Source organism: Saccopteryx bilineata, chromosome 1, assembly GCF_036850765.1.
Source record: "Saccopteryx bilineata isolate mSacBil1 chromosome 1, mSacBil1_pri_phased_curated, whole genome shotgun sequence".
Classification (NCBI taxonomy): Eukaryota; Metazoa; Chordata; class Mammalia; order Chiroptera; family Emballonuridae; genus Saccopteryx; species Saccopteryx bilineata.
The window spans coordinates 268303030-268313173 of NC_089490.1; the positions used below are offsets into that span (position 1 = coordinate 268303030).

Genomic DNA, 10144 nt, shown 5'->3' on the forward strand with positions numbered 1-10144 from the left:
CTCAAGCTGGTGACCTCGGAGTCTCGAACCTGGGTCTTCTGCATCCCAGTCCGACGCTCTATCCACTGCGCCACCACCTGGTCAGGCCTAAGACTCACTCTTGACGCTTGTCTCAGTCACGTGATACATTTATCCGTCCCACCCTAAGGCCGGTCGGTGAAAATATTTTCTGACATTAAACTGGTTCGTGGCCCAAAAAAGCTTGAGGACCACTGGTTTATAGCATTATAATTATGAAGGAGAATGCCCTTGCTCACGGGAAGTATACACTAAATTATTTAAGAGTGATGGAACCTTGTATTGGCAATTTACTCTGAAATATTTCAGAAAAAAATATTTTGTACCATGCTTGCAACCTTTCTGCAAGCTTTAATATTTTTTAAGTCTAATTACCCAAATGAACTCCTATAGTTACCCCCCAAAATTTGAGACTCAATTAAAATAACTTCATTTATGTAAAGCCTTTTATTCGTGCTGTTCTGTCCTAAGTTCTCTTCTTGAACATCTACAGAATTTTCTTTATAGCTTTATCAGTGTAGCAGTACTTACCATGAATTGCCTTTTAACTTATCTAACCAAATTATCTTGGGTATATATCTTGCCTTCTCAGAAGGCTAAATTGCTCAAGTGCACTGGATAATATATTTTTTTGGGGGGAGGGGTTGACAGAGAGAGTCAGAGAGAGGGACAGACAAGGACAGAGAGACAGGAAGAGAGAGAGATGAGAAGCATCAGTTCTTCGTTGCGGCAACTTGGTTGTTCGTTGATTGCTTGTTCATTGATTACTTTCTCATATGTGCCTTGACTGGGGGCTACAGCAGAGCAAGTGAACCCTTACTCAAGCCAGCAACCTTGGGATCAAGCCAGTGACCTTTGGGCTCAAGCCAGCAACCATGGGGTCATGTCTGTGATCCCATGCTCAAGCTGGATGAGCCCACGCTCAAGCCGGCAACCTTGGGGTTTCAAAGCTGGGGGTCCTTGGCATACCAGTCCGATGCTCGATCCATTGCACCACCACCGGTCAGGCTGGATAATATGTATTATCTACAGTTAGTATAAGCATGTATTTTAAATTTAACAGTACAGTTCATATAATTTTGTTCTATTTGGAAATTTGATCATATTTAATTAAATCTAATTTACTTTAGTTTTTTAAATCTATAGTTTCTATAAATAACTTTATATTACTTTCCCTTTACCCAGACCCTTACCTTTTTTTTTAGAAAAACACTTATTGTACCAAGTTTCAAATAATTTTGAGATGAACAATAATAAAAATAAATAATTGCATACCAGAACAGGAAAATGTTACATTGTTAAAAAACATTTGTGTAGAAATATAGAAATATATTTCTGAGGGGAAAAAAATCACTTAGTCATTCAGAATTTTATAACCATTTAACATTTTTCTATTTTATGCTTTTTCTCCTTTCTCCTTTGCCTAATAGCTTTTTTTTAGTGGACCTAGTGTTATTCATCCTGTTCTTTTCCCTTCCCAGTATGAGTATTTGGTTTATATCCTGCTCTGCTCTTTTGACGTTATGATAGTATTTTCCCATATCATTAAGTAGTCTTCACAAATAAATTTAATGGCTATATAGTAACACATCGTATGAATACAACATAAATTTATATATAAATCATTGCTGTACTCTGGACAATTATTCTTTTGTAAATATAAAAGTAATGATATCTTTGAATTTTATATATGTGTTTGGCATGACTTCTTAGAAATGCATACAAGAACTTTTTATATATTTTGAGATTTATTCTCCAAGAATATAATACTAATATTTGCCCTCTTTATAGGAAAGGATCTATTCCACTGCCCCATAGGAATATATCAGTACTAGCCAATGTAACACATTCCTTAAGGTTTGTTGGGAGGGGAAATGAACATTGTTCAGCCATGTGCAAACAGCACATCTATAAAGTATTGACATAGACAGGCTGTGCTTCAACTCAAGCTTCCCCTTATAAAATAAACTTCTCAAAAGCATAACATATGGATCTATGAACTGAATAGCAGTCAGATAGGCAACTGTGAGCTAGGCAAAACTTTCTGTGAACTTTTGGCCTGTTTTAGCTAAAAACTCATATAGTTTCCTCATGGAAGCCTTCATAAAACTCAGTTATTAACAGGACAAACTATTCCATTTTGTTTTCTCTTTCTCTACTTTGACATTTGAAATGAGTAGATACTATGATTGATAAAAAACCACTAGGATGTTGAGTGTTTTTGTAAAATTTTCATGTTAGCAAGCTCTGAGGTATCATGATTCTATTTTTAAACATAAAACAAAGCTTGACTACATCCAGAAACAAACAAATTAAAAAAGGTACAAGTCTAGGCCCTGGCCGGTTGGCTCAGCGGTAGAGCGTCGGCCTAGCATGCGGAGGACCCGGGTTCGATTCCCGGCCAGGGCACACAGGAGAGGCGCCCATTTGCTTCTCCACCCCTCCGCCGCGCTTTCCTCTCTGTCTCTCTCTTCCCCTCCCGCAGCCAAGGCTCCATTGGAGCAAAGATGGCCCGGGCGCTGGGGATGGCTCTGTGGCCTCTGCCCCAGGCGCTAGAGTGGCTCTGGTCGCAGCATGGCGATGCCCAGGATGGGCAGATTATCGCCCCCTGGTGGGCAGAGCGTCGCCCCTGGTGGGCGTGCCGGGTGGATCCCGGTCGGGCGCATGCGGGAGTCTGTCTGTCTCTCCCCGTTTCCAGCTTCAGAAAAAATAAAAAAAAAAAAAAAAAAAAAAAAAAAAAGGTACAAGTCTAGCCTGACCAGGTGGTGGCGCAGTGGATAGACCGGTTGGACTGGGATGCGGAGGACCCAGGTTCGAGACCCCGAGGTCGCCAGTTTGAGCGCGGGCTCATCTGGTTTGAACAAAGCTCATCAGCTTGGACCCAAGGTCTCTGGCTTGAGGAAGGGTCACTCGGTCTGCTGTAGCCCCTGGTCAAGGCACATATGAGAAAGCAATCAATGAACAACTAAGGTGTCGCAGCAAAGAACTAATGATTAATGCTTCTCATCTCTCTCTGTTCCTGTGTGTCTGTCCCTATCTATTCTTCTCTCTGACTCTCGTTCAGTCTCTGTAAAAAAAAAGAAAAAGAAATAAAAAAGGTACAAGTCTAGTGGGGTGTTTTTGGAGTAGAAATAGATTTAATCTCATTGATGTAACCTAAGATTTAATTATTTAAAAACTAATGTAGTTTGTTTCAGATTGGTACCAGCTTTAAATTAATCACATCTTCACTTTCTGTGTTATAGGAACTTTATAGTGGTAGCAGAGACTGCAATATTCTTGCTTGGGTACCATCCTTATATGAACCAATTCCTGATAATGATGAGGTAAATGTTATTTGTACAAATGTACAGGGACTTCTAGATCATAAAGAAAAGATTATTAATTCACTTTATGTGGGAGAGACTTTTAAAGCATTTCTTGGCTATTTTCTGATTTTAAAAATAATTTTCCTGTTATTAGACATTTGGAAAATTCAGAAAAATATTAAAGCAAGAACAAATTTCTAAAGTTGAAATAATCACTATTTACATTTTGATTTACTGCTACTTTTTTCTGTGCATATGTGTTTTTTCTAGCACTTAATACGCTTAGACAAACACCTTGGCATCCTACTGTTTCACTTAATAATATACATTTAGCATTTTTTCATGTTGTTAATTAACTATTGTTTTTAATACTATAGCATTCTGTCATTTATATACCACAATTTACTTAAATACTTACTCATTTGAAGAACATTTCTTTTGATCATTTTAACAAATCAAAGTAAGTATCTGTTCATAAATTATTTATATTTCCAATTATTTCTTTGGATAGAATGGATGACATTTCTAAGGTCTTTATTCATACTGTCAAATTTTTCTGATTTAAATTGCTACCAGCAAACAGTCTGTTAGTTTCTATCTTAGAGCATAAATTGGTACAAATATAACAGTTTGAATAAAAAGCCTTAAAAATGTGATGGATAAACAAAGATGATCCCTGGTCCTAAGCAGTAGCCTCAGTATTTTTTTACTTTTATGTCAAGCCTTTCCTACCAAAGACTGTTTTATCAAGCATTGTTAATCATCCTGATTTATCATAATTTCTGTGATATAAAAAGTCTAATGTCTAAAATCCAATATTTATATATATATAATTTTTTAGAGTTCAAAATATAAATAATGAAATTAGAAAAACCTTAAGTTAATCTCACCCAAGTCAGAGTAAAAATAAAACATCTTAAATAGAGATGAAAGAAACTCATTGAGAGAGAAAGTTTGAAATTCTAAAAAATCATGTATTTAGTTCTGTTGTCCAAATCACATGGCAATGAATTTTTGTGGGGGTAATTGATAACATTTAGCAGCTATTCACAAAATATATTTTTTACCTAAGTTTGCAACTGCTATGGCTACTGCAGTGTAAAACCTGTGAATTATTTTATTTTGGCCCTACTCTAAATAAAAGAGAGAGAGAGAGAAAAAAAAACAATGATAAATCTTTAAGCAGCTGGCCAAACACTGAATAATTCCAGATTTCATCACATGTCTATTTGGTTTGTGATGGGTTTGATTATTTTTCGTGCACAGAGCTTTAAATGACTGGATATTCTTCTGTAGAAAGCTTACTATGGTCAAATAATTTAGTTCAGCCATTTTTTTTTTTTTTTTTTTTTTGTATTTTTCTGAAGTTGGAAACGGGGAGGCAGACAGACTCCTGCATGCGCCCAACCGGGATCCACCCGGCATGCCCACCAGGGGGCGATGTTCTGCCCATCTGGGGTGTTGCTCTGTTGCAACCAGAGCCACTCTAGCGCCTGAGGCAGAGGCCATGGAGCCATCCCCAGCGCCTGGGCCATCTTTGCTCCAGTGGAGCCTTGCCTGCAGGAGGGGAAGAGAGAGACAGAGAGGAAGGAGAGGGGGAGGGGTAGAGAAGCAGATGGGCGCTTCTCCTGTGTGCCCTGGCCGGGAATCAAACCCAGGACTTCCACATGCCAGGCCGACGCTCTACCACTGAGCCAACCGGCTAGGGCCTATAGCCATTTATTTTGCATTATTATTTAATTGCTGTGTCATACAGTTTGGGAATAACTATAAACTTAAATCTAAGTTATAACAATTTAAGTCCTGTTAGGAAGTATAACAATTATTTACCAAATAAAAACAAGGAATATAAATCTACTATAACTTATGTTTGCAAAAAGGATATTAGAAGAGAACTTAAATGCTTAACTTATAAAGAAAGCATGTGATTCTGATGGTTTATTTCCTTATTATGTAGTTATAGTGATAGTTTGAACTCATCTAGAAGAATTTTTATATACAAGAGATTAACCTGAACAAGTAGAAAATCAAATGGAGATACACAAGTTAGCTTTATTTTTGTTTTAGAACTAAAAAACCTTATCTTTTAAAATATCTATTTTGTTTTACTTTAAGATAATTCTCATATTAATATCAATGGTATGTGCTAAGATTATTTTTACTAAACTTTAATCTGAAAGATTTTGTGAATATAGGTAGAACATGAGTGTGATCATGATACAACTCCTAGTAGAGAAGTACGCCTACACAAAACCCTGTTCCTTAGGTTGATATTTGCTGTTTAACTCATATTTAAAAGTTTTTCATCTCAGCTATCAAATAAATGACCTGCAGTTTCCCAGAGAGACAACAGAACACAGTTCAAAACAAAACAGAACAAAACACACATGCATACACACTCATTTAGCCTTTAGTTTTGGGTAAACTAAGTAATAATAATACTGGTAACTGGGTTTGAATCCCAAGTTTGCCATTTATTAGAGATCTAAGACAAGTTTTTATCTTGAACTATTAGAATCATCAAAGCAAAATTCTTCTTAGGTTTCCTTTCAAATCCACCCTTGATGAGCTTTAGTTCCCCATCAACCAAGATATAATCCCCTATGTGTGTTTCTTCTGAAATCCAAGATAGAGGAGGAATTTAGTTCTGTCATAAGAAACTGAAGAGTACTGTATTGGGGTAATAGGAACAGATTTTATGGTCTTTAAGCATAAATCCTGTTATTTATATGGCAGGAGGTTTTATTATATCTGAAGAATCTGCCTCCTTCCCTCCCCCCCCTTCCTAAGCTTAGTCATGGTCAAGGCAAGCCTCTATAACTCTTAATCAGTTTTCCCTTTCTGAGACCTACATGTCAGCTACATTACAGTATAAATCTGATTTCTCACCAAGAATCTTACTTTATTTTGACAGTCACACTATACAGAGCTGTATCATTTACCACTTGTGTAGGTGTACAATTACTTGCTGATACAAACAACCGTATATCCTACCTATGGAAACTTTCAAGTGTTTACCATTAAGAAATTTAGAATTGCTCAAGATGTACATGTGATAGATGTTTGGTTTTTTTCTTCTTTCATATTTTTTAGACCTGGACTAGGACCCCTCTAAACTCATATTTCTCTATCTCTATAACATTCACAACTATGTGTTAGTGAACAGGCAACCTGGTAAGGTAGAGACGGATCTGTTCAAGCATAGATAGTATTTTCACTAGGAGGAGGTAGTTACACTGGATCAGTGGGTCTCAAACAATAATATGTGTACCATATTCATACATGTTTTTACTACAGCTTGTAACTATAAGTATGCTGTTTTATTTGTGGTTTTTAGCTATAAAATATATATATGTATAATACTGTAATAAATTCATACTTTTACTATAAACAGTAAAATTTACTTGCAACATTTCAATTTACACTTAATTATTTTTGTCTTTTTGCTCACCATAACAAAAATAACTTAGAGAAATATAATTTTGCTTCTCTGTTGAGTGTTCAAATAAATTTCAAGATTTAATAGGTTACATATTGGGCTTCCATAGTAGAAATTGGAGGCATGACCTTTGTGTGGTTTATCTACCTAGGGATGTTTTGATAGATATGTAAGGCAGAGTTAAAGGCTTCCAAAGATAGAATAGGGAAGAAGAATCACCTAGCCCTTAAAGACAATACATCTTTGAATAAACTCTCACTAAAAACCTAGCTTAGTAGTTGAACCCAGAAAGATAGGAAATTCAGTAAATATTTTGAAGGAAGAAATGCTACTCAGTATGCTACTCTTGCAGCCCCCTGGACTGCTGTTGGAAATAGATGAATTGTTAGCTGAAGTTTAGTCATAGTTTTGTATCTGGACATTTGGGGTATAATGGAATTTTGTTTGTACAACTAAGTGATGATAGCCAACATTAGGTTTAGTAATAGTTATAATAGCCACCATTAGGTTAGTAATATATTCTGATCTATAGCTTTAACAGCTATAAAGAATGCCTAAATTAACATATTGTTTTACAACTATCCTGGTTGATACTTTGAGTATTTACTGGAAACACCTACTTTTTCTACTGTTATCATTGTTTGAGTTATAAGATTTTAAGTCATTATAGTCATCAAAAAGGAAATGGAACATTTTCAGACATACAATATGCGTTAACCTTATCATAAAATATTGCTATATGTTGTAAAAGGAAATTCCTATAAGATATTTAAGAGTAGTCTTGGTGCTAATATATTATTGGATTTTGGGTTTGTAGCATATGTAAAGTCTGTAGAATAAGTATAAGTATCATAATACCCAGATACTCAAAATAATGAGACCATCTTAAAGACCTTTAGTTATTTACCAGTGAATAAGAATGTAACCATTAAAAATGTTTCCAAAAAGAGTGAATTTATTTGAAATACTACAAATAATTAAAATTCCTCTAGATGTTGATTACCTTGATTAGGTATGACTCTAAAGTTGTATGAATACTGTTATGTTTTGTTGTTTTAAATACACATTATCCAAATGCATGTTATCTTTCCAAGAGATCTCCCAGAGAAACCTATATGGTAATGACAAACATGTTACTATTCCTGACATATTTGGCATTGCTTCTGAACTACTTTACCAATTATCAAAAAATAAATAAACCTCACTACTTAATAATCTGTATTACTTTTTTTTAACCTACATTACTTTTTGAACCAAAAATGGTATTAGTCTGTTTGATGAATACCTTATTCCTCATATATAGATATTTATTTATTTATAAAAGGTTCAGCCAAGCCTGACCAGCAGGTGGCACAGTGGATAGAGTGTTGACCTGGGACATTGAGGACCCAGGTTTGAAACCCCGAGGTCTCTGACTTGAGCACAGGCTCACCAGCTTGAGCGCAGGGTCGCTGACTTGAGTGTGGGATCGTAGACAGGACCCCATAGTCACTGGCTTGAACCCAAAGGTCTCTGGCTTGAGTCCAAGGTTGCTGGCTTGAGCAAGAGGTCACTGACTCAGCTGGAGCCCTCTGGTCAAGGCACATGTGAGAAAGCAATTAATGAGCAACTAAGGTGCTGCAACTATAAGTTGATGCTTCTCATCTCTCTCCCTGTCTGTCTCTCTCTTTCTGTCTCTGTCTCTCACTAAAAAAAAAAAAAGTTGTCAAGTCAGACTATAGGACTGAGTCTGTTTTGTCTTCATGTGTCTACATGGATGATAATTTGTTCCCATCATTCAGTAATTTCAAAGAGTTGCAGAAATGCATTAAACAGTAGCATCATGGTGTGTGTGTGTGTGTGTGTGTGTGTGCTCACATACACACATTCTCTCATGTGCTCACATGTATGTTGTGAGGTAACTACTTTGAGGGAACAGTCAATAATTTTGATAAATTCTAGTATGTCCATTTAAAATGAAATTAAACTATATTGTATGTGGAATGTTTCTATTATTTTTATTTTGAAATTAATATATAGTTTCTTCCAAAATAACTAATCGTTTTCTTTCTGATATGTTTTATAACTATATCGTGAACCTAAAATCATGAGGTAGATTAATTGATTCTTCCTTTTTCCCCCACACTTTTTTTAGACTACAACCAAATCACAGTTAAATCCAGCATTTGAAGATGCCTGGAGCAGCAGTGATGACGAAGGATGAATGAATATCAATCCTAAGTACTTTTGTATCTCTACTGATAAAATTTTTAAAATGAGACTTTTTTTTTAACTGTTCAGTGACAGCTAATTTATCCCTGAATGTGGGTGATTCTTTTCTCTCCACCCCAATGGTTTAAAATGATATTAGTATTTGTCTGAAATCCTAAGGCAGACTTTTTATATAGTTTGTTTAATCAAAACATGTCTCTTGATATCAGTTGCTGTGGCCTGCAGCAGCCCCTGTTGCTGTAGGAGGAGGAGACAAGTCATGGGGCCACCACGCGGGACCGCGAGCAGACTGTGTAAACTCTAAGGCGCTGTCTCTGAGGATGCGCAAGTGGAGGTTCACAGCACTGACTTTCTCCTATTGGCTGTGCCATCAGGCTGCTCATTTTACTTTCAAGGACGATTTTACTGTGGATGATCGTATCAAAAATAATAGTTGAAAAGTTAGTATCAAAAATGTTTTATTCCTTCTTATTCATGTATTCAGTTTTTGTAATGATTTCATCTAATTGACCATTGTCTAGTTTTGTGTTAAATATTTTGGATTCAGTTCCATTTAAAAAGTGCATCACAGGATTTTTTTTAACTTGGGGGAAAATCCCATGTTTCCTTTATTTTAATGAGTCAGATGGCAGCTTATACTCATACTTGAAATTCCTTTCTCTGAATTTTTTTAAGATGTGACCAAGTCCTACTTCATTCATCAATGTAGAAAGCGCCCTATTCTGGCTTAATCATAAATGTGGTCATAAAACTTCCATTTTACTGTTTACTCTTCTTGTGTCATAACCCATAAGTTATTATCATGAAGCTGATCTTTTTTTTTTTATAAATAAATTTTTATTTTAATGGGGTGACATCAATAAATCAGGGTACATATATTCAAAGAAAACATTTCCAGGTTATCTTGTCATTCAGTTCTGCTGCATACCCATCACCAAAAGAGAGATCATCCTCCGTCACCCTCTATCCAGTTTTTTTTTGTACCCCTCCCCCTCCCCTTCCCCCTCTCCCTCCTTCCCTCCCCCCACCCCCCCGAAACCACCACACTCCTGTCCATGTCTCTTAGTCTCGCTTTTATGTCCCACCAATGTATGGAGTCCTGCGGTTCTTGTGAAGCTGATCTTATATATCCTTTCTTCAGCAGGAGTCTAGTAAAAGAGGTTTTCGT

The 10144-nt window shown here is 36.2% G+C and overlaps 1 protein-coding gene across 2 annotated transcripts in view; it reads left to right on the forward strand.

The window, feature by feature from the left end:
- Positions 1 to 9733, forward strand: part of ERCC8 (ERCC excision repair 8, CSA ubiquitin ligase complex subunit) — a 50467-nt gene extending 40734 nt beyond the window's left edge. Inside the window, exons 11-13 of one of the 2 annotated variants that reach the window (XM_066242665.1) lie at positions 3264 to 3344; positions 8900 to 8985; positions 9186 to 9733. In XM_066242665.1, the coding sequence (XP_066098762.1) occupies positions 3264 to 3344; positions 8900 to 8968 (150 nt within the window). In that variant the 3' untranslated portion in view covers positions 8969 to 8985; positions 9186 to 9733. Of the gene's footprint in view, positions 1 to 3263; positions 3345 to 8899 lie in introns of both variants that reach the window. The other variant, XM_066242659.1, reaches the window with a different exon arrangement.
- The last annotated feature ends 411 nt before the right edge of the window (positions 9734 to 10144 follow it).